At 39.6% G+C, this 22783-nt stretch overlaps 1 protein-coding gene across 3 annotated transcripts in view; it reads left to right on the top strand.

Annotated features, from left to right (window-relative positions):
- Positions 1 to 7703: 7703 nt before the first annotated feature.
- The window catches only part of LOC127805892 (phosphoglucan phosphatase DSP4, amyloplastic), a 59577-nt gene continuing 44497 nt past the window's right edge, over positions 7704 to 22783 (top strand). Inside the window, exons 1-9 of one of the 3 annotated variants that reach the window (XM_052342720.1) lie at positions 7704 to 7776; positions 7872 to 7974; positions 8062 to 8134; positions 8252 to 8296; positions 8449 to 8551; positions 10569 to 10645; positions 10739 to 10815; positions 11007 to 11087; positions 21640 to 21772. In XM_052342720.1, the coding sequence (XP_052198680.1) occupies positions 7949 to 7974; positions 8062 to 8134; positions 8252 to 8296; positions 8449 to 8551; positions 10569 to 10645; positions 10739 to 10815; positions 11007 to 11087; positions 21640 to 21772 (615 nt within the window). In that variant the 5' untranslated portion in view covers positions 7704 to 7776; positions 7872 to 7948. The other 2 variants (XM_052342721.1, XR_008024194.1) reach the window with 2 other exon arrangements.

The raw sequence follows: 22783 nt of genomic DNA, 5'->3' as shown, positions 1-22783 counted from the left end.
CATACTTTTGCTAAAGGAGTCTCTTATTTATAGGAAGGAGAGCCACAATCTTCAACAAATATTTCTTGCTCTCTTTGAATTTGTAGGCGAGGATATTAGAGCATGAGTCTTCCAAATATTAATTGCCAAGTGACTCATGAATTCTCAGGAGGGTTTCTCAATGGTGTCGAGAGAGGCTCCCGAGTGAGGTCACTTGATCTTGGTCTCAATCACTTGGTCATACTAGTCCTCATGTGGCACGCCCGGTGAGGCGGGGTGTTACATGTGGTACAACGGTTTGTAGTAGTCTTGCCATCTCTTAAAGGGCTTGCATGCTCTCCTCATGTTGTTTGTGGAGGGCTTCATAGGTGGAAAATAGGATAGTAGGAGGAGTTGACCTAGAGGTCCCTAAGACACACAAGGGAGGGGCCTCTTGTGACATCTAATTATTTCTGGGAGATTGAATTCCAAGTCTTTCTTGGCTTTCTCTAGCTACTTGTGACCTTGTAAGAGCCATTGTTGTTGTTTGACTTGATTAATGATGCGTATGCTGAGTCTAAATGGGGGTGTCACTGGCTTGAGAGACTTTCTTGGGTATAGAGACTTTTGGGGAGAGTATGTAGGCTCAAGAGACTCTCTGGGAGAGTACATAGGCTCGAGAGACTATCTTGGAAAGTATTTAAACTCTCTTGGCTTTGGGAGACTATTTGAGACTTTTAGTTGGCTTCTTGATCATTTCCCATAGATGGCACCAATTGTTGTTTCCAAGATACAACAACAAATTTCTTTGTGTTGGAGAGAATCTCAAATGTAGTTTTCATGAGACTTGTAGAGAAAGAAACCAGTTAGGGGCATAGGTGAGCTCACCCACGAACCTTCCAATGCTTAAGTCAATCTCGTGTACAAACTGCAAAAAACAAGTAGAATTATTGTTTGAGCTAAGTTATGAGCATACTTTTGCTAAAGGAGAGGTTTCTTATTTATAGGAAGGAGAGCCACAATCTTCAACAAGTATTTCGTGCTCTCTTTTGAATTTGTGGGTGAGGAAATTAGAGCATAAGTCTTCCAAATATTAATTGCCAAGTGACTCATGAATTCTCAGGAGGGTTTCTCAATGGTGTCGAGAGAGGCTCCCGAGTGAGGTCACTTGATCTTGGTCTCAATCACTCGGTCATACTAGTTCTCATGTGACCTCACCAGCCTCTCAGCCACACTGGTCCATCAACCAAGTCTCTTGCGAGTCTCCAACTTTAGTCTCCCACAAGCCTCTCATTTAGGTCTCTTGATTACCTGGATTGGTGTCCTTCGGTCTTAGTCATTCGATGACTTCCTATCCTTATGGGTTGTTTATGTGAATTACTTCTTCCGATAGATTTTTGGATCTCTTTCTTCGAACTTTGGGATATCTTTTGGTATAGGTCTACTTTCTTGGACACAACAACCAAGAAAAAACCAAATAAAAAATAATTAATCTACTTTAATTATTAAAGAAAAAAACAAATTCTTGTCAACTCATATTTTTTCACCATCCTAATTTGGATTAAAGTATTCCATGCTTCATTTCACTAAACAATGAATTAATCCTAAAGTGGGTTCTTATAAAGACTATCGCCAAGCAAATCCTTAATGAAAAATAAATCAGCAAAATCAATTAAAAGAAAAATACATAATACTTGTTTCATAAATATTTATATATATATATATATCTACGAATAGAGATAAACTACAAGAAAGGGAAATTGCAAAGAGAGAAAGAGAGCGCTATAGAGAGAGAGAGAGAGAGTTGGGTTTCTCTTTCAATGGAAAGAAAGAAAGAATGGGTATCTAAAATAGGGAAACCCAACAAGAGTTACCTTGTCATCTTGAGATTCTTCAAAGCAGACTAGAGCACAAAGAATTTGGTTGGGTCAACCAACTTATTTATGTTGTCTTTTCTTAGTAACATTTAAATTCACATTAAATTCATTAAAGAAATCATAATATAGATCATTAATGTATGTATTCGATCAAGACAAGATGGGAACCACTAATTCCATCCCATCCATCCCCACCCAAAAATAACTTTTCGTTGCTGCTTGAAGCTGATTTTATAAGAACCAAATAACTATAATTCCATTAAACAAGTAAACTAACCAAATAAAAGGTATGAGATTGAAAATTACCTTTAAATTATATTAAAGAAATGAATTAATCATCTTTAATTCTTAAAGGAAACAAACAGATTCTTGTCAACTCATATCTTTTAATCAATCCATTTGGATCAGAGTAATCCATGTTTCCTTTTAGAAAACAATGAGTTAATCCCAAAGTGGGTTCTTGTAAAGTATCACCAAACAAATCCTTAATTAAAAAGTCAATTTGTACAAGCAATTATAAGAAAGATAATAACCACTATTCCACATATATCTATGTATCTACGAATAGAGATAAATTGTCTAAGAGAGACAGAAAGATACAAATGGAGATCAAGGAGAGAGCACGATCTATAGTGGCTGTGAGAGAGGGGGGGGGGGAGAGAATCGTGGCTTTTTCAAGGGAAAGTGAGGAAAACTCTAAAACATAGGGAAACCCAGGTAAGGGTTTCCCCCTTACCATGTTGGGCTTTCCTTAAAATATGTTTAAGCCCAACATGTTGGGCCAAGTTCTACTGACCTAATTCTATTTATAAATATATAAATAGCAATAAACTATGATATAGAGATAGGGTGAGATTGTAAAGAGAGAAGGAAAGTGCGATAGAGGAAAAGAGAGAAAGATAGTGTGTGTTAGTCTTTTTCTTTTTAGGGCAAGAAAGAAAGGGTCTCTAAAATTGGGTTAAGTTTCCCCTTTATGATGTCGAGATTCTTTAAATTGGACCAAAGCTAATGAATTAGGCTAGGTTCAACAAACCCATTTCCTTTTTTCCTTTTCTTAGTAACATTTTGATTAACATCAAATTTATTAAAGAAATCATAATATTGATTGTTAAAATATGTATTAAGTCAGGATAGGTTGGGAACCATTAATTTAGCCCTTGGGGTCATAGGGCCACTCGTAGGTCCTTAGGGTTGCAGGGCCTCTTGTGGCAGCAAAGCCTTTCATGGACCCTCTGGGGGCATGGGACATGCGAGTTCTCATGGGGCGCGGGGGGCTTTTTGCATGCTCCTTGAGGTCGTGGGCTTGTTGTAGGCCTTTATGGACGCGGGCTTGCTCTGCGGCCACTTTGGCTGTGCCATGGGGGGTACCCCTGTGGCCTATTTCGCTAGACCGTGAGGGTGCCCCCATGGTCATCCAAGCTAGGCTGCTGACCCTTATGGTTACCTTGGCTATACCGCGTGTCCTCATGGGTGCTTGGGCTGGGCCATGGGCCCTTGATTGTTATTGTTAGCTCGTCCTATTTGTTAATTTTTATTTTGTATCATGCCATATCAATTGCTCCCTACTTTTTCATTTGAGTTTCTTATATGGAATAATAGACTGTGCTATGGTATGCCTTTACTTCTCTTGCATTAAGCATTTCAAGCTTCAAGGCCATTCTTGCTAGTGTTGTGCTTCTATGCTTTCGTGCTTTAGTTCTTTTGATAATGTGCTTTAGATCACTCTCGTGCATTCCCTACTTCAGTAAGCTCTTGTAATTTGTGATCTATACATGTTCTCCTTAGGTTTTGCCAACCACATAGGTTGGGGCTAAGATGGAAGGACGATGTTCAATAACCCTATACCTTGGTTCTATAGATGGATTGTTGTATAGAGGTCAATCACATTGAATGAAATCTCTCTTATCACCGACTCCCCAGTTTGAGTGTAGGGGAAAGCCAAGATCAAAACAATAAGTGACGAGAATTTTAAAATCATGATGAGCGTGCTGATTGAGGTTGGAGTTAAGAGCCCATGCTTGGATCCTCTTGTGTCGTTGGTCTCAAATCTATCCACCACGGGGAATCCAATCCATGTTTAGTTAACAGTAGCTAATGACCCTGGTGGACTTTTTATGCAAGAGCTTTTAGGGCTAGATCATTTAAAAATGAATGGAACTTAGGTAGAGGGTATCTCAGCTAGAGTAAGGACATGATGTAATATGGATTAGTAGTCTATTGTGGATCACGCCTACCCCCTAATCCTTTATGGATGTAGGACAAGCATTAAGCTTGCTTTCCTGCTTTGTAGTTCTTTGATGAACTTGTGCTTCTATATTTTTTGTTTTAATCTAGTCTCATACATTTTGTGCTTTTCGAATTTAGATTATGCTTAATCATCCTTACGTATCTATCACCTTTGATTTTGGGTTATCCCATATCACTCTTGTGCTTTTAGCGTTTTCAACTCGTAATCTGACCTCACTCGTTCTGCACCTTTGATGCTAGGTTTTCCTTTTACCATTCTAGTGATTTTTACATTTTCTTCAATTTCTCGAACTATTTTCCCTATTTCTGCTTTAATTTTTAAACCGTTTTTGCGTTTGCACGCTTCAACTCTTGGACCTTTATTACACATTCGCACTTTAGTTTTTGGACCGTTCTCGTGTTTTATGTGCTTTGACTTTTGGTTTTTGGCTATGGTGATGTATGGTTTCATTTCCTTTTAGATAGACGATTGTATCTTTTTGACATTTACTACTCTGTTAGCATTGTTTATGTCATGTTTGATGCCAGTTCCATATCTAATGCCAGTTGCTCCCTAGTTCTTTGGTAGAACTAATTCTATCAAAGGACTTATTGGGTGCAACATGTTACCACTCCCTGGCCTGTTGGGGGCCTTACAAATTTCTTGTGATTTGTTAGGGAAAGCTACGCCTCTGCTCCCTAGTCCTTCACTACTTTTTACCGCATACTCTTTAATGATCTGTTAGCCATGTATGTTTACCTCAATGAGTTCTTTAATATGTCACATGTGCTTGGGGTGACTGTCTTGTCCCCAAAGATCTTAACGGTCTTTTTGTTAGTATTCTAGTCATGTTTGTTTAGGGCAAGTCTTTCTTCCGTCGATGTTATTGATCCCCGAACATCTTAACAGTCTTTCTATTAGTAGCTTTGTCGCATGCGTCCGAAGTGAGTATTTCATCCATCAATGTTATTGATCCCCAGACATCTTAAGGGTCTTTTCATTAGTAGCTTTATCGCGTGTGTCCAAAGTGAGTCTTTCATCTGTTGACGTTATTGACCTCCAAATATCTTAACGGTCTTTTCATTAGTTTCTTTGCCTCGTGTGTTTGAGGTGAGTCTTTGACGTTATTGACCCCCGAACATCTTAACCGTTCTTTCAGTAGTAGCTTTGTCGCGTGTGTTCGAGGCGAGTTATTTGTACATCAATGGTATTGACCCTGAGATATCTTAACAATCTTTCATCCATCAACGTTATTGACCCTCAGACATCTTAACAATCCTTTCAATAATAGCTTGTCATGTGTGTCTGAAGCGAGTCTTTTATCCATTAAAGTTATTGAGCCTTAGACATCTTAACAGTCTTTTTAGTAATAGTTTTATCGCGTGTGTTCGAGGTGAGTCTTTCATCCATCAACGTTATTGACCCTTAGACATTTAATGATATTTTTAGTAGTAGCTTTGTCGCGTATATCCGAGGTGAGTTTTTTGTCCATCGATGTTATTGATCCTCGAACTTCTTAATGGTTTTTTTAGTAATAGATTTGTTGCATGTGTCCGAGGCCAATCCTTCATCCATTGACGTTATTAACCCTCAAACATCTTAATGGTCTTTTTAGTAGTAGCTTTGTTGCTTGTATCCAAGGTGAGTCTTTCATCCGCTGACGTTATTGACCCTCGGACATCTTAACAATTTGTCTTCCTTTGGTTATTGATAACAAAGGCTTTGATAAACTCGAACTTTAGGTGTTCAAAAGTGGATGTGGAGTTTTCAGGCAAGCTGTTGTACCAACCTCGAGTGTGATCATTTTGTGCCCCTAGTTAGTTGTGGGGATGAACTCTCAGTGAGCCCTGGGCGTGATCCCTTGGCTGGTCCTAGAGGTGAGCACTTGGCTGGTCTTGAGGCTATTCCCCTAGTTAGCCCAAGAGATGGACTTCTAACAGGGCTTTGGGGTAAACACCTAGCTGGCCTTGAGGTTGTGCCCCCAACTGGCCCTAGGGATGAACTTCCAACAAGCCTTAGGGGTGAATGCTTAGTTGGCCTTGTGATTGTGCCCTTAGTTGGCCTTGGGATAAGGCCCCCGTAGGGCCTTGGGGGTGAATTCCCAACTGGTACTCAAAAGAGGTCCCTGGAAGGCCTTGGGGCTAAAGATCTCGAGTGTGTAATGCGAGCTATCTAGCGACGATCTCGTGGAGCATAAGGTACCGTCTTGTGCCCCGAGTGAATGCCTCAAAGAATGAGCCTCTTCTTATTCTTGACTCTGTTGATTAGTAGTGCTTTTCGTTTGGGCCATTGTAGATTGATTTGTTGGGTTTTTTGTACGTTTTTCATAGACGACGCCAATTGTTGTTGTCAAGATAAAATAATATATTTATTTGATGGGAAACGTCATCGTCTAGTTGCCTAAGTTTGCGAGGAAAGAAACAATTAGAAGGCGCAGAAAGGTTCTCGTGCAAACACTCTGATACTTAAGTCAGAGATTGTAGATGTTGAAAGCCAGAGAATAGTATTTACACTAGTATTAGAGACATACATTTTCTGGAATGAGTGCATGCCTATTTATAGAGGAGTATGGGAAAATTTGAAGTAGTCTAGAATTATGATTTTTATAGATAACATCTATCTTGACTTTTTCTAATTTGGTTAATATTAGAATTCTTATAAATGACATTTATCTTGCCCTTTTGGGATTAAAATTCTTTATGGATGATTGTCTATCACTTTCTTGGAAAGACTTTCGAATGTCGAAGTTATTTGGTTTGCATATGTGAGACCCCCTCTCGATACTTGAGGAATATTTTAACAGTGGTGCCACCCTGGGAGAGTGAGGAAACTCCCCCATAAAGGTGTGTGCGTGCTTTCCCACACGCCTTTTGGGGTTGCGGGGCGTCCTGTAAGCCTTTTGTGGCTGCGAGGCCTCCATAGGGCTTTGGAGGCTGCGAGGCATGTGGGTTCTCACAGGTTGCAAGGCTTTCTGCATGCTTCTTGAGCTTGGAGGCTTGTTGCAAGCCTTTATGGCTTCAACCTCTTTCACTAGGTCATGTGAGTACCCTTCATAGCCTTTTCTATTAGATCGTGGGGCACCCCCGCGATCGTCCAAGCTGGGCCATGGGCCTTTGATCGTTGTTGTTGAGTCGACCCATTTGTTAAATTTTTATTTTGTATCATGTCATATCAATAGTATTTTGTTAAAATATTTGAAAGCCGTAATAGTTTTAAAATAAAATTTTAAATTATAGTAATTTAATAAATTTCAAGGGTTATTTTCTTCGTGTTTCAATTTTTAATTTTAAGTTTTGAATTTATTTATAGTTTTGTGTTTTGAGTGTTTGTTTTGAAATTATTGAAAATATATATTTTTTATTTATAATATTTTTTATATTTTCAAAATTTAAAGTGTGTTTGTGATGAAAATATTCAAAATGATTTTTTATTCTTTTGAGTTTTTTTTATAATTTTTTTATTTTTAAAAATATAAAAATAAACATGTTTTTGTTTTTACTGTTTTAAAAAATCAAAAATTAAAAATAACCTAAAAATAATAAAAAAATATGACCTAATATTACGTGTTTTTAACTTTTTATTCCCCTGAATTTCCATTTTACTTTTGAAAGAAAAGTAGAAAACTATTTTTTAGGTTTTCGACAAACGTGGAATCAGTCAGGTACGGGAAACGACGGTCACAAAGCAGAGACATTTTTGAGAATATATGAAAAGGCGAGCTTCTTCTTTCTTCTTCTTCTTTTTTTTTCCAATCACAGAGTCCCAGCGTATAAAAGTCTGACCAAAAATATCCATTCGAAATCTCACAGCACAGGCATCTCGCCGGGGGCCACTCGCACTCACTCAATCCTCATAGAGTTGAGATTTGTGCATTTGGTTGGTTAAGATGAACTGTCTCCAGAATCTTCCAAGGTATGCGTTTAATTTCCCTGTTTCTTCTGTTCAATTCCATTCTTTCTCTTCTATTCATTCGAATCTTGCGATGTTTTGAATCTTCAGATCCGCTGTTTTGCCAGTGCAAAGATCCAATGCCTGTGCAAGAAAGCCTTCATATACTAGTTTCACTTCGCTGGTAGCTCTCACATCAAGTTTCAATCTCTCACTGAATTATCAATCAATGTATTCTGTATATATGTTATCTGATATATATGTATAGGAGATTCGCATTCTCAAGTTCTTTGTTTCGTAGGGCGTGAGGAATCCTGCTGATCTTCCGCGTCTTGTTATCGTAAAGGTATCTTGTAAATTTGTGAATTCGGCAGCTATTTTGTTTGATCTTTTCGGTTAATTATTTGATTCAATTTTCTCCCTTTATTTCGTATGTCAGACTAGTGTTTAGTTTTGTTGTGGTATTTAAATTGTGAGATAAATTTAATTTTTCTTCAGGCAGTTTCTGGTTCTACATCCAGCGACAAGATGAGCAGTTCTAATGCTGAGGAGAAGAAGTCCGAAATATATAGTAATAATATGACTGAAGCTATGGGTGCTGGTAAGTTATTTCGTGCCGAGCCCATGTTTATGCATGTATAGAGTCTTGGAAGGCAATTTGGAGGTGCCTTTCTTTGCATAGCAGGGGAATAATAAGTGATCTAGAAAATTAGATCTGAAACATACTGTTGTGGATCTTGCTGCTATTGATTCCTCTCATTTCTCTTCATGGTTAAAGGTGATGTCATTGCCTGTAGAAAAATCAAATAGTTATTCATGTTGTATCAAAGCTAGAGGAAGGTGAATAGACTTGATTCTAAAATTTTACCTTCGAAACAGTTTTTAGGAAAAAATTCAAGAGCTTGCATATGAATATGAAGTGCAAGAGCGTAAAGCTTGTAAACTTGTTATGTATCAAGCAATTAATAAAGAAATGTGGGGAGAGGGAAGAATAACAACAAATTATATTTGTTCAATTCTCCTTCTTGAGATCTGTCCAATATCAGTCGAATGTATTGTATTGACTTAATTCTGGTGCTAGCCAACTTTTATGACAAGAGATTTTATTCCAAAAAAAAAAAAAAATCAAAATCCCCCTCAAAACAGCACTTGTTGATTAAAAAAGTGTGCAAATTCCTCTCAAGTGATTCCTCAAAATAACCTTGTTTTGGGAAAAAAGAGAGCACAAACTCCTCCCAAGTGATTCTCTCAACTCACTCACAGATGATAAATCGGAGCTCACCAACTCTTTCTAAATAATTTAAATGAAAAACCTGTCAAAAATTGTGAAAAATAATTTCTGATAAGTTTGATATGACCAATGAAGCTCAAGGATTTTGAATGAGATGAAGGTTATACTTTGCAACTTGAATCTTTTTGGATTTGATCAATAGAACTTCATTTATCTTACATAGATGATGTTTGCCCCCTCTTATGTAGGTTTTAACTTTTTTCTCCAGCTATTCAAAGTTCTCTCCTGCCAAAATTAACCTATATTTAGTTGTTACCCTTTTATTTTTCTGAATTCTGACTTCTTGTCAACTCTAACTTTAAATTGCTATTGACTCATTTAGGCGGATGTTAATTTGGTGTCCACTCAAATTAGGACTTCGTGTGGACTCATTTGCCCAGAACAGGATTCTCATCTTCCTGATGCACTGGAATTGTCTCTAACTTCTTGGTTCCGACTTGAAACTTTGAGACAAAATATTAGCTTGTTTCACTTCTAATCTCATTTAAACATAAAAAAAATTAAGAACTTATCTTTGAATATCCCTGAGTTCATAACATTAGGACTTTCAAACCATGGACTTTTTCAGCTCAAGCTAAGTATCATTATCATAACTACATCTTATCCTAACCAAGTTGGGGTCAGTAGCATGACATTTATAATGTCAATTGATTTTTTAAAGTCACATTGGCAATACAAACCCGTGCAAAAGAATAATGTGGCAAAACTTTACGTTGGATGCCATTCTTGACACAACCCTCTAGTAAGGGAATGATGAAATAAAGTTCCAACACTATCTTTATATGGAAAAAGTTTCATGAGATGGCAGTGAATGAAGATAATTGATATGGTTTTGCTCCATCACATATGAAACCAACTTGTATATGGAAACACAACTGTTTCAGCTCAAGCTATTCTTTTTTTTTTTTCCTGAAATCATTTAGAGAAACATTTGTTCAATGTTTCTTATCATCAAAAATCAATTATAGAACCATGTTTTTTTTTTTTTAAGAAAACTATTCAATGAAACATTTTTTTCAGTGTCTGTCATCATGAAAATTAATTATAGAGCTGAATGTAGAACTCTTGAAACTAACAAAAAGTGTGGTTCTGCATCTGCTGAACAGATAAGCCAAAATGCAACTTATCCTCCTTATATGGGCTCAAAGTATCCTCCTATACTTAGGGTTGAGCTTCACTGCAGGCCACCTTGTACGCCTAATTCTAACAAGTAGCACCTATCATGTCTCAAAAGGATCATCTGTGTTAAAAGGCTTCCTGAAGGATGTTTCAATTGCTTGACTGTAGCTTTTTGGCTAACCTTATCTTAGTTTTCCTCTTAATACAGTCTTGACATATAGACATGAACTAGGAATGAACTACAACTTCATTCGTCCAGACATTATTGTGGGATCATGCTTACAGGTAATATTCATTTCTGCTTCTAGCTATATGAATGTTATATATTCAGTTCTTTCCTGATTAATTCTTCAAAAAATAATTTTTTGCAAATGGCAGACTCCTGAGGATGTTGACAAGCTTCGTAATATAGGAGTGAAGACAATATTTTGCTTGCAACAAGATTCAGATCTTGAGTATCCAAGAGAATTATTTCTGCTTCAGTTTATTTCATGATCAAAAAAGAAAATTGTTTTCTATTATGGCTAATGCATGGGACTATAAGAGATTATTTGTTATACATAATAATAGAGAACACCAGGCAAAAATTTCCCAATTCCATCCAGAACTTGATTTTTGCTTTAGTCCTTTACTATTTTTTTTCCAGATATTTTAGTGTTGATATTACTGCTATTCGTGAATATGTCAAAACATATGACGACATTCAGCACTTGCGTGCTGAAATAAGGTTAGTTAAGAAAACTTATGATGGTTTAAGGTAATGCGACTTTTATTTATGCTCACTATGAGAGTGATTGTTTTTGTAATCCTTTGTATATCTGAACCTTTATCTCCCTAGCAATTGGGGTATTTTTATGTGAAGTATTTTTGGTAAGAAAAATTAGATATTGTTCTAGTAGAAGGTAGGCTACATATCATGCTACAGACATAGGAATCTTGAGTCCACAAGAAAAAAAATTAGAGTAATTGAAACACTAAATGTTGTTACTTTTTCACCATGTTTATATAAAAACTTACATCCTTTAATGTAGGACTACTAGATTGTTCCTTGTGAAGATAGAAATACAAGAAAATTTCAATAATTACTAAAACTAGAGATTTTGAGTTGAGATTAGCTAGATTCTATAGTCAAAAGAAGGATGTCCAAGGAAAACAAGAAAGGAAAAAGAGGAGTCTTTTAGGGTAAGAAATCTCTAAAACAAGAATTAAAACTAAAATTCCTATTTTGTTCGTTAATAATGGATTTTACCCAAGAATCATCTTACATCACAACAAAACTAGTTTTGCTCGTTTGGTCATCTTCGATTGGGCCACTAAATTTCACCCTATTTCCCGCATCCCTTGGCAAATGACCATTTTATCTTTGATGCCAGTTTGAGTTGTGTTGGCCTTATTTTGATCATGTGAAACTCATCTTTTGTATGTCCTATATTGATCTCCCGTGCTTGCAAAAACTTGTCCTCATGTTTAGCATAGGCACAGTTGGCAGTGCATGATACTCCAACAAATCCTATACATCGAAAATTTGAAATGGCTTAATTTGTAGCAAGATCCACCATAGAGGCATTATCATTGATTTCTTGTTGAATAGGATGGGACCAATCTTCCTGTTTAAGCTTGTAGTATGGACTAATTTCAAACCTTTCCTTCCATAGTGTTACGTACTAGGAGGGTACTTAGGTAAACTGTAATGGTGCAAGTGGAAAAGTAGTAGAGAGGAATAATAGAATGTAGTTAGGCTGTTTGTAATTGGCCATTGGCGGGAACATTCATATGTACGTGGGGAATGGCCGATGGGTATAAATTGCAACCCACCCCACATGGAGAGCATCCAAAAGTTGAATACACATTTTTTTTTCTGAATTTCCCTCCAAACTCTCAGTTCTCTCTCTTTCTCTCTCGTCTTTCTAATCTCTCTCTTCCCTAATCAATTTGTTCGGCCTCATTTCCCGGGAAACTCTCTCGAATTTTCAGTATTCATTGTTAATTCGGAAGGAGCTTTGAATTGACCATTGCTAGATCCCCGAGGATCTGACAAGTTTGGTATCAGAGCATTTCTTGGGTCGCGGAGGTTGGAAGTAAGCAATGATGGCCAAGGGAACGAGAATGAAGAGTCTGGAGACTCAGGTGCAGTAGTTTGGATCCACAACAAGCGATTTCTAGAATAGAGTGGATCAGCTGGAATTGGGATCCAACAGGAATCACGAGGCCATTTTGGCAGTTAATCGGAAGTTAGAGGCAATAGTCGCACAGATCCGTGATGATTTGGGAGTCCAGATGCGGGAGCAAATGTAGACATTCGTATTGATGCTTGCGAGGCAAAATCAGATGCACCTCTCGTCTGATTTTCCTCTTAAGGGAGAGGATGGATCCCATCCTACCAGGACAAGGACGAATGGGTCCAATGATGCAAGAATAGGGGATGAATTAAAGGCCACTGGGAACCTCTGAAGGCGATGAGGAGAGTGCTGAATTGGGATGGAGACGACGACCAGAGACCCAGGCTGGTCAACACCAACAAGCTATGCCTCTACCACGGTTAGAATACCGCTATTCGATGGCCTCAACCCTTGTTGGTGGATTAGGAGGTGCAAACGGGCATTTAAATGGTATGGGGTGGTCGAGAGGTAGAAGGTGACGGTGGCGGTGGTGGCTGCGTACCTTAATGATGCTGGTGACGCATGGTACCAGGGGTGGTCCAAAGTCAGAGGAAGGTGCAGGTGGGAGGAATTTGCGGAGGAGCTATGCAAGAGGTTTGGGGATTGAGGCCTATTTGATGTGGTAGAGGAGTTTAATTTTAATAAACCATTTATCCACAATTTAATGTCAATTTATGGATTTGAGGTATTAGGTAAAAAATATTAAATTTAATGTATTTTTTTCTGTAAATAGAATTTAATGTATTTTTGAGTGAGGAAGTAATAGCAAATATCTGAAAATTTTGGGGTTTAAGTGTAATTTCGAAAATTGGGAGTGGGATTCCCTTAAATATAAAATATGCATATTGATAAGAGAGGAAGCTGGTAGATCGAGTGGCACGCATGCGTGAGGGGTTGGCAGGGGTCGCGGGGTCGAGCATAGGGTGTGCACGGGGTGGAACTTTTGGCTGGTCGCGCCATGCAAGGCCCAAGTGGGCCTTGCTGCTGTGCCAAGTGGTGCAACCTCATGTCGCCATGTGGCATTTTGCCACTCACTTGTTTTGCCGGACCTATATATATATATATATATGAAGGGGCTAGGAAGGAATTTGAAGAACGGGAAGGAAGGCAACAAGCTTAGTGGGAAATCCGAACAACGAGGTTAAGGTAAATGCAGAATTAATTAGAATTAAATAAAAGGTAGTCTTGGTAATATTTAATTTAAATATTTCTTTTGTCTTTTGAAGCTTAATTTTATTAAGAAGAGGCTTGAGCTAAGCTATCGACAGCCCTAGTATTGTGAGAGGCTTAAAAGCGGAAATCTAAGGTAAGTTCCTATCTCCCTCTTAACATTTGTCCAGCTCTCTATCCTTTTATGCAAGTTCTCCTCCTTTCCATGCGAGTTCTTATACCCTCTGATTGTTCGGACAATTGATTCTTAGTCGGTCTGTGATTTACACTTAAAAATCCATATCCTTGAACACTTGCTTAAATTTATAGGGTTTGGATCGCCCTATAATTCTTTTGTTGAATGATGCCTAACCATGCAAGGATAGGTTCTTAGATGGTATTGGGGGTGGTGTTTGTATGCTTACAACTTTATTTTATTGTTACATGGTTATGGGTGGTTGGCATTTGGGGGTTCATGTGTTGAATATGCAAGGGCATGAGCATGCTAGTGTGTCGCTGGTGTGCGTTTAGAAAGTATCTGCATGGCATTCGTATTCCTATGTGGGCGTAGCATGGCTTGATGCGTGGCTTATGGGAGTTGTGTATCATCGTCAATGCTGCAATAGCCTTTCATCCTTATATGTTGCATTGCATGGTTATTATTGCGCGCGGCGGATTTATTCGCAGGATGTACATCCACAAGCTCGGGTGATGGGAGGATCGTCCCAAGGGAGCTTCGGCTCGGTTGTTGTGGGAGCTTTGGGCTCGTGAGCATTTGGCTTAGGATATGTTGGCCAGTTCATGGCTGCATGCAGGTTTGTATGGAATCTTGGGTGTTGGTCTGTCTTTTATGTGTGGGCCCTTGGTTCATTATTTGTGCATTGTTGCATGTGTTATTTTGTAGCCTAAGTTGTGGTTCATGGCATGGTTTGTGTGCAGTATACGGGCAAGGTAGTCTCTAGCCTTGTAGCCTTTTTGTTTCCTTATGTTTGTTGAGTCTTGTGACTCATTCTTGCTCTCCATCATTCCAAGTAGGGGAAAAGCGAAGATTGAGGGTAGTGTCTGATCCAACAGGGTAGAGTGTGTATATGGCAATCCCAGCCGAAGACCCTTGGGAGAGTGGTTGATGTTTTTGTGTGCCGTTTTGTTCTTTTTGTCGTTGGGTATGGTAGTACCCTAGCGACTGGCTAGTGGTTCTTGTTGTGTATAGTCTCCTCCGTACTTGACAACTTATCTATGTATATTATGTTTCTGCTGTGTTTCTGTATGTTTTTATTTCTTCTCTAGGGACTCCACCTCGACTTCCCTAGCTTAAGGGTTGCTAGGTTGGGGCTCCCCACATCAATAAACTCAAGTAGGTAGGTTTGGTGATGGACTACCAATTGCAGTTTGAGGAGCTCAAGGCCTTAATGCTCAATCACAACCTGTACCTAATGGAGGCCTACTTCATTTCAAGTTTCCTAAGTGGCTTGAATGAGCAACTGAGGCCAATGGTGAAGGTACTTCGACCTAGGACCCTTAAACATGCTGCTGATAGCGCTAGGCTCCACGAGCAAACGATGAAGGTGTTGATGAAGAAACAGAGGATCGTGGCTAAGGGGGTTTCTTAGGGGAGCCTGCCACCAGGAAGGAATTATGGTAAGGAGTTGGGCAGGGGACCACCGGGGATGAAGAATTTAGCGTTGTTGTCCCCGGCTACCCAATATGGAAGGACCATAGAGCAGAGGAGGCAAGCCAATCTTTGCTTCAAGTGTGGGGAAAAGTACTTTCTTGGCCACTAGTGTCGGAAACAACTTTTGTTGCTGGAAGGAGAAGAAGAGGAGTTGGCAGAGGAAGAAGAGGAACCACCCCTGCCACAAGGAGAAGAGGAAGAGGGCGGGGGAGAAATCTCCTTGCATGCCCTAAAGGGCTTGATTAACAACAAGATCATCAAGGTTGAAGGGAATGTGGATGACAGTAAGCTAATGATCCTCATTGATAGTGGGAGCCCCCACAATTTTTTGGACGAAGCTACAGCCCGAAGATTGAAATGTCCCCTGATTACAACGTAACCACTGTCAGTGACTGTAGCAAATGGCAACAAGGTCATAAGCAAATCAGCATGTGCTGGGTTTTATTGGGAAATGCAAGGAGAAGGCTTTGAAGCTGATTTGAGGCTTCTAAAATTGGGAGGTTGCGACGTGGTGTTAGGTGTGGATTGGATGAAACAAGTCAGTCCAATCTGCTTTGATTTTAACAAGATGGAGGTGAAGTATGAGAAAGAGGGTAAGTCGATGACCTTAACAGGAAGCAAGGAATGGGGGACTTGTAAGATGATAACAGGGAGAAGGCTGCAGAAGATGCTTACACAGAAGTTGAACCAGGTGGCCCAATTATTTTTATTCCAAGCTATGGAAAGAGGGGATGATGAGTTGAAGGCGGAAGGAGAATTTATGTTGACGGTTAGCACACTTCCTCAAGCTAACTTAGAGGTACATCAAACTAACCTCCTTAATATGCTACTTATTGAGTTTGAAAATCTGTTTGTAGAACTTGTAGCCGTACCCCTAACCCAACCTATTGACCACACAATCCACCTCAAACCCAACACTGACCCAATTAACGTTCGTGCCTATCGATAACCTCCTAACCAGAAAATAGTTATAGAAAATCTGGTTAAAGAAATGCTCCAAAAATCTCGTATCGGACCTAGCCACAGCCCCTTTGCCTCCCCTGTGTTTCTAGTAAAGAAAAAGGATGGTATATGGTGGTTTTGCATTGACTACCGCCAATTGAATGAAGTTACCATCAAAGACAAATTTCCAATCCCCCTTACTGAGGATTTATTAGATGAATTGAGACATGCCACCATCTTCACTAAGCTTGACCTAAGATCCGGTTACCATCAAATCTAGATGAACCCCCTTGATATACCTAAGATTGCCTTCCGCACCCACCAAGGCCACTACGAATTTCTTTTAATGCCCTTTGGCCTAACAAACGCCCCAGCCACCTTCCAATCCTTTATGAACTAGATTTTTGAACCCCACCTGTGAGACTTCATACTTGTATTCTTTGATGATATTTTGGTGTATAGTCCCACTTTTGACCTTCACTTAAAGCACCTAAGGACTACATTCGAGATTCTAAAACTCAATAGGTTGTATATCAAGAGGTCAAAATGTGCATTTGCACAAAATCAGGTGGAATATTTGGGGTATATGATATTTGGGTAGGGAGTGAGCATCGACCCCAACAAGGTGGCAACCATGATCAACTGGCTAAGGCCTACATCACTTAAGGCCTTGAGGGGATTCCTAGGGCTGATGGGCTACTACAGAAGATTTGTGAAGGGATATGGGACAATTAGCAAACCGTTGACTGATGTGTTGAAAAAGGACAATTTTGTATGGCGTCCAGAGGCAGAGGATAGTTTTGAGTTGTTGAAGAAAACAATGAGTGAAGCCCTTGTGTTAGGCTTACCGGATTTTGACAATACTTTTGTAGTTGAAATAGATGCGAGCGGGGTGGGGATAGGGGCTGTCTTGATGTAGGAGGGAAGACCCCTTGCCTTCATAAGCTGGGCCTTGGCTCCAAGGCATATAGGCCTTAGTATCTATGAAAAAGAGTTGCTGGCAGTGATATTTACAGTAGATAAGTGGCGACATTACTTGGAGGGAAGAAGGTTCATCATAAAAATCAATGTTTTAAAAATCGGACCGGACAGCGAATCGATCTATTAATTGGGTCATGGGTCAGTTGGTCCGACTAGTTAAATCGGAATGGTCCGACCGAATAATGTCATATATATATATATAGACATATATAAAATATCACTGTTATTAAAGATAATTTATATTCTACAATAAATAAATGGAACCAAAGCATTCATCATTTAAAAAAAGGACACAGGCATTTTGGGAAACTAACAGTATGACTAGAATAAAAAATTTAAAAAAAGGGACCAAACTATGGAAATTTCCACCTTCACAGCCCTTGAAGAATCTCTGAATAGTGAGACAAAATTATTTAATTCTTTTAACAATCTCTCTCTTCTACGACCAAACAACAAAAGAGAGAAGGAAAAGAACTCGGAAAGAGCGATCCACATTGGTCAGTCCTCCCCCCAAACTCAACCATGGAGATCTCCGAGAAGCTCTTGAAGTTCAAATTCCACATCTCGATCGCCGTCGCTTTCAGCTTTCTCCCTTGCGATTGGTTCCCTCATCTACGTCACCCCGTGCTTCCTCGATGTTCTTGCCTATTTTTGGCCCCTCTTGCTCTCCACTGCCCTGTTTCTAGTCGCTGTCATCGTATTCGCCAAGGCCAAAGCAATGGAACCAAGAAGAAAAAGATTAAGAGAAACTACTGCGGAAGGCCAAATCAGCAAAATAAATGAGAAAGGTAAAGTAAGCCCTAGCTAGCCCAAGTAACAATTAAAAAATTAGGTTCAACCTAATTTCCGATTCTGATCCGATTCACCGAGTTATCCCGGTTTAAATGAAAGTCAACGATATACATATAACCGGACCGGATGGTAGACCGGGTCCCGATTTAACCAGTCAAACCAGCCAGTCCGGTCTAGTCCAGTTTTTAAAACATTGATAAAAACTAACCATGAGAGCCTAAAATTCTTGCTGCAGCAGAAGCTCCACACCCATTTACAGAAGAAGGGGATAACCAAGCTTATGGGCTTGGACTATGTCATTTAGTACATGAAGGGTAAGGAGAATGTTGCAGCGGATGCCTTGTCTAGATGTATGGAGGAAGGGATGGTAGCCTCTATTACGGTTGTGATACCTAATTGGTGCCAGGAGATAGTAAGTAGTTATGAAGAGGATGAACGGGTAAAAAGCCTCATGGAGCAACTGATTATAGAATTAGGGAGCAAACAGGGGTACACTTATGAAAATGGAGTGATCAGGTGTATGGACAGACTTGTGATAAGGGGCAGGGAAGAATTGAAAAAGAAAATACTCCAGGCTCTACATGAGTGTCCTATGGGGGGGACATTCAAGCGTGCATAACACGTATCATAAGGTAAAACAATTTTTTTATTGACCAAAGCTCAAGGAGGAAGTGATGCAGTAAGTGCTGGCTTGTGAGGCGTGCAAAAGGTGCAAAGACGAGACTGTGGCCTACCCAGGGCTACTGCAACCACTTCCTATCCCAAGCTAGGCATGGGAGAGTGTGTCGATGGATTTTATAGAGGATTTGCTGAAGTCAAAAGGGAAGGACTGCATCCTTGTCGTGGTAGACCGATTCACGAAGTTTGGCCACTTCTTAAGCCTCACTCACCCGTATACTGCCCAGGAAGTGGCTCGAATTCTGCTAGATTAGGTGATTAAGATGCATGGAGTCCCTAAAACGATTGTATTTGACAGGGACAAAATATTCACTAGTCTTATGTGGCAGACCTGGTGGAAATCTCTAGGGTCCAAGTTGAACCTCTCCACTGCCTATCATCCTCAAATTGATGAGCAAACAGAAAAGTTCAACCAATGCTTGGAGACCTACCTTCGTTGTCTGTGTTTTGAGAATCCAGGAAGTTGGCACAAATGGCTCTCAGTGGCACAGTGGTGGTATAATTCTAGCCACCACAATGCCATCTAGAGGTCCCCTTTCGAGGCTCTCTTTGGCTACAAACCACCCCTGCTACTAGCCCTCTTGGGACCCACAAGTGTAGTAGAAGTGGACAAGCACCTACAACAGTGACAACAGGTCCTACAACAACTTAAGAAGGACCTAGCTATAGCCTAGAACCGTATAAAGCAATTGGTAGACAAGCGAAGAAGCGAGAGAGAATTTGAGGTATGGGAGGAAGTGTACTTAAAGCTAAGGGGGCATCACCTAAAGTCCCTAACTACAGGCCTTGTCTCCAAGCTAAGTCTAAGGTATTTCGGTCCCTTTCCAATTTTAGCCAAAATTGGCAAGGTGGCCTATAGATTGTAGCTACCAGGGATACTCAGATACACCCGATCTTCCATGTGTCCTTATTGAATAAGTCCCCAACTACTTTTGGAAGTGCCGGAGACCAATGGAACCCCGGAACCAGCTGCTATAGTGGATAGGCGGGTGATCTATCGCCAAGGAGCACCTCTCGTGCAAGTGTTGGTGAGATGGTCCAATCGACATGGGGGTGATAGGACATAGGAGTACCTTTCGGATTTGCTCAACTAGTTCCTGCGAGCAGCCAGCTTACTGAGCATTTCTTGAGGACAAGAAATGCCTTGGGGGGGTGGGGGGGGTATTGTTACGTACTAAGAGGGTACTTAGGTAAACTGTAATGGTGCAAGTGGAAGGGTAATAGAGAGGAAAAACAGAATGTAGTTAGGCTGTTTGTAATTGGCCATTGGCAGGAACATTCATATGTACATGGGGAATGGGTTTAAATTGCAACCCATCCCCCATGGAGAGCATCCAGAAGTTGAATACACATTTTTTTTCTGAATTTCCCTCCAAACTCTCTGATCTCTCTCTTTCTCTCTCATCTTTCTAATCTCTCTCTTCCCTAATCAATCTGTTTGCCCTCATTTCTCGGGAAACTCTCTCGAATTTCCGGTATTCATTGTCAATTCGGAAGGAGCTCTGAACTGACCATTGCCAAATCCCCGAGGTACATGTCACCTACCTTGAAAGTCTTTCTAAGTTGGTGTTTGCATGCAGCTTTTTTATACTTGAATTCTATCATTGGTGTTTAAGTTTTACTTTTGTGTGTGTTTTGCTATTTTCTTAACCAATATTCAGGAACCACACTCATTCTAGGCTATATTGGTTGAAAAAATAGCAACATGCATATGGAAGATCTAGCGTGTGGGAAGGATAGTGTCTGTACACACCAATTGGAAGCCTCTATAGAGGTATCATCACCATCTCACCTACCTTTAAAGTCTTTTCAAGTTGGTGCTTGTATATAGCTTCCTTATACTTAGATTCTGTCACTGGTGTTTAAGCTTGGTTGATATTTGTTTTAGCTATTTTCTCAGCCAATATTCAACAGCCACATTCATTATAGGCTGCTTAGGAAGTGGGACAAGATCTAGGGTGTGCAAAGTATAGTGTCTATACACAGCCTTGAGCTAGATCATTGCATATCGATAGTTGCTGAAACTTGGAGATATAATAATGAACAGATCTGATGCTATTTTTAATCTTGCTCTTGTTCTCCCTTGTAGGTGAAAGTTGTAATTGCTCCCATCAGGCAGAAGCACCACTCCTGACCTTATAAGCTATTAGTTTCACCTTCCCTTCGGGTGACAGCTACTGGATTTTTGCCTTTCTACTGTGTCCACGCTATGGTCGTCCTATCCCTTCATATGCCAATTCTGACCTTTAGAACATTCCTGTGCTGCTCGGCACTGTGGTTACACTCAGTTATGGTCAGGTTATGGTAGCTACAAGATTTTGTTACTTTATCTTCCTTCGACAGATTCGGACCAGCATAGTAGGACCAAATTCAACTTCACTTTTGGCCCTCAAAACATTGAACTTGGAACTCTTTGTGAAACACAATTCTATTGCTTCTCTTTGAGTTTTCTTTTCCTTGCCATAAGAATTATATCTATAACAGATGTCTAACAAAGAAGTTATAGCCAAAATATAGAAGATATGTCAATCTAATTCTTTTTCTATGCCATTCCAGCATTTAGCCAGCCTACCGTGACCTAGTTCTGAAGCCAACCAACAACAGATCTTCAAGAAGTTCTACCTAAACCTATGTATGATTACCATTCAGATTAATACAATGTAGGCAGAACAAGTATTTTCATGGGGGATATGTGAACACATAAATTTTTCACTGATAATATCTGCCAATTTCACTTGATCTATTGTATTGAAGAAGCTAAAACGATAAGAAATTAAGTTAGAATTTATCTGTGATTAATCTTTTCTAGCATATGCAAATCATTGGTTTTGCTGCCATAATTGCATATACAGTTCTCTGGTGCAATTTTGCTCTTGTAAGCGCAAACTAATGTTCAGATGTTTCAGGGACTTTGATGCATTTGATTTGCGGATGCGGCTTCCGGCTGTAGTGAGCTCATTACATAAGGCTATCAATCAAAATGGCGGTATAACTTATATACATTGTACAGCTGGACTTGGAAGAGCTCCTACAGTTGCTGTATGTATACCTATCCGATGCTATCTCTTTTTTTTTTTTTTTTTGGGGGGGGGGGGGGGTGGCACTTAGATGATGGGAATCATGATCAAGTACTAAGTTTCTCCATGGTATTTATAGAGGTTATGCAAGATATTTCATCCATCTTTTCTTTCTCTTCTTATTTTGATCACTCATGCAACATTTAGCAGATTTTGACTGTAAGGTAGGTTAGGGCAATAGAAATCTAGGGCACAAGAGAGAAGAAGAGAATGATATCAGAACTGAACTTCTCAGAAAAATGAATAAAATGTTTTCACAACAAATACAATGAAAGCTCATCGAGCTTATATACAACCGTGCCTAACCACTATAACAGAAACCACATCACCGCATATTATCAACATACTAACAGCATACACTAAGTAAATACATAACAGAAAACAATCTCAAGTATTCTAACAGAACAAGCTCAAGTAATCTCTCCAACATTCCCTCTCAAAGTGGACTTCTCTTTCATCATTCGTCTAGCAATTAATCCTCGAGAATCGACAACCATGGGAAATTGCTGCATATGCAACTTGTCAACCAAAAACATGAACCTGCTCCTTGGTAAGCATTTAGTAAACACATTCTGATCTCAACTTCATTCTTCTCCACATTCTTACGAACAAAATGAATATCTATCTCAATATGTTTTGTACGGGCATGAAAAACTGAGTTCTCAACAATACTTTTGGCTGATCACTCCAAACGATTGGAGTATGCACACATGAATAACTCAGCTCACCAAATAAGGATTTCAGCCACAACACTTCTGTCACGCCTTGAGCAATAGCCCTATATTCAGCCTCCCCAACGGACCAAGCAACCACTGATTGTTTCTTTGACCAAACGATTAGATTATCACCAAGAAATACACACCCCACTAGTTGATCACCTAGACACCTTACAACCAACATGAACGACATCTGTGAAAACAGTAAGGGGTAAATCTGCCGAAGAAGGTGAAAAGAAGAGGCCCAGACCGATTGT

The sequence above is a fragment of the Diospyros lotus genome, chromosome 7 (assembly GCF_014633365.1).
Source record: "Diospyros lotus cultivar Yz01 chromosome 7, ASM1463336v1, whole genome shotgun sequence".
NCBI lineage: Eukaryota > Viridiplantae > Streptophyta > Magnoliopsida > Ericales > Ebenaceae > Diospyros > Diospyros lotus.
This window is presented reverse-complemented; position numbering and strand designations above follow the sequence as displayed.